We start from the raw sequence: 2393 nt of genomic DNA, 5'->3' as shown, positions 1-2393 counted from the left end.
CAAGCTTCTTCCTCTTTTCATCAGGAATGTGAGCATATGCTATACATTTGAAAATTCTGAAATGATCAACGAATGGTCTGTGCCCACCCATGCTTGACAGCTAGTGTGGGACTTTTATTCAATATGTGAACTCCCCAATTGACTGCTTCAGGCCAAAAACTCTTTGGAACGCTTCTCCTTGCCAACATACTTCGCACCATGTTTAAGATTATACGATTTTTCCTCTCAGACACACCATTTTGCTGTGGTGTATAGGCTGCTGTAAGTTGCCTTTTGATTCCATGTTCCTCACAAAAATTTTCAAATTCTCGTGAATTGTATTCTCCACCACGATCGGTTCGAAGAATTTGAATAGCTCTCCTAACTTCTTTCTCAACTAGGGCCTTGTAACTTTTAAATGCTGAGAAAGCTTCAGATTTTTGCTGCAAAAAATATACCCATGTTTTCCGACTATAATCGTCAATGAATGTAATAAAATACCTCTTATTACCATTGGATGTCAGATTTATGGGCCCGCAAATATCAAAATGGACCAGCTCCAGCGTTTTTGTAGCTCTCCATGCATTCCATTTTGGAAAGTGATCACGATGCTGCTTACCAACAACACACTCTTCACAGATTTGCTTAGGAGGATCAATTTTTGGAAGGCCTGTTACCATCTCTTTCTCATATAGGGTCTTTAACCCATTAAAATTCAGATAACCATAGCGAAGATGCCATAGCCATGTTGAGTCTTTCACATTGGCAGAGAAGCAGGACTGAGTATCATACTTGATATATAATGGAAACATTCGATTTGCAGTCATCTTGACATGGGCAATTACACCTCTTTTGGGATCATTAATTAAACAGACACCATCTTTGATTGTGATTGTGTAACCCTTCTCTTGAGTAGAATTAATTAAACAGACACCATCTTCTCAATTCTGGTACATAAAAAACACTAGAAATAATATGAGTAGAATTATCTCTAGTTTGAATGTGAATATCACCTTTTCCCATAACCGAAATTATAGAATTGTCACCAAACTTTACAGAGGTCGAAAAGATTCATCCAAGTTTGTAAAAATTGACTTACTTCCACACATATGATTACTGCAACCTGTGTCTAGATACCATAAATTCTGCTGATTCCCTTCCATGGTATGACACACCATTAGAAGAGTGGCTTTTTCTTCTCTCTCTCCAAAACTGGACTTTTTCCCTTTTTCTTTGTGTAAATTAGTACGGCATTTAGACTTATAATGTCCATACCTGTGGCAGTGGTAGCACTCAATATTTGATTTGTCCCATTTTGCTTCATGATTAGTTGACTGCTGGTTGTAATGCTCCCTACCTCTGCTTCTTGAATATGAAGTATGGTTGTCCTTTTTGTTATTTATGGGTCTGCCATCACGACTTTCTCTTCCCCTGCCCTGACCGCGGCCTCGTCCTCTACCTCGATCGGATCCTCTTGCTGCTGAAGATTCACCATTGGTTGAGACCTTCAAGGTTTGCTCCTATGTGGTACTACGGTTAAGTTTTTGCTCATGGACCTGCAACAAACTCTGCAACTCATCAACCGATAGTTCATCAATGTCCTTGGACTCCTCAATTGAACAGACTATATAATCAAATTTCGTAGTCATAGAGCGAAGAATCTTTTCCACGATGATAACATCTGGCATTTGGTCACCATGGATCTGCATCTTATTTGCAATCGCCATTGTCCTTGAAAAATAATCTGAAACACTCTTACCAAATTTCATTTGTAGGGTCTCGAATTCTCGACGAAATGCTTGGAGTTGGGAGCGCTTGACCTTCGATGTGCCTTGATATTTCTTCTTCATTGAGTCCCATATCTGCTTCGAAGTTTCTTTCCGGAGAATGGTCTTTAGAATTGTACGATCAATTGCCTGAAATAAGTAATTTTTCACCTTGAGATCCTTCAGCCTTTGTTTATCGAGTCTCTTCTGCTGTGCTTCTGACAAAACTGCTCCAGTTTCCGGTTCCATAAAGCCGGTTGCCACGAGAGTCCAATATTCTTTAGATCGTAGAAAATTCTCCATCAACATGCTCCAGTGATCATAGTGACCATCGAAGCGAGGAATAGCTGGCTGGACATAGTTATCGACGACCTTGTTAGCCATGAATGATTGCTACTGATAGTAAGAAGGCTGTTGCTTTTAAGAAGAATTTCTTGGTAGCTTTGATACCAAATGTGAGAAAAACAGAACGTAATCAAAAGAAGAATGTTGCTGAACTTCTCAATTTATTCATTGACTGAAAGCAACTTTAAATAGAATATACAAAACAAACTTAACAGATAATATGGAACTAATCTTGATCCATAACTAACAGACTTTCAAGATAATAGAATACTCCTAAAACTTAGGACACTACAACTGACTCCC

General features: G+C 38.8%; 1 protein-coding gene across 1 annotated transcript; it reads right to left on the bottom strand.

The window, feature by feature from the left end:
- Window positions 1-1499: 1499 nt before the first annotated feature.
- Window positions 1500-2129, bottom strand: LOC114310584 (uncharacterized). The gene has a single exon (XM_028256634.2). It carries the CDS (start codon window positions 2127-2129, stop codon window positions 1500-1502), a length of 630 nt encoding a protein of 209 aa, XP_028112435.2.
- Window positions 2130-2393: the final 264 nt, after the last annotated feature.

Source organism: Camellia sinensis, chromosome 10, assembly GCF_055761805.1.
Source record: "Camellia sinensis isolate YWXY chromosome 10, ASM5576180v1, whole genome shotgun sequence".
NCBI classification, from domain to species: Eukaryota; Viridiplantae; Streptophyta; class Magnoliopsida; order Ericales; family Theaceae; genus Camellia; species Camellia sinensis.
This window is presented reverse-complemented; position numbering and strand designations above follow the sequence as displayed.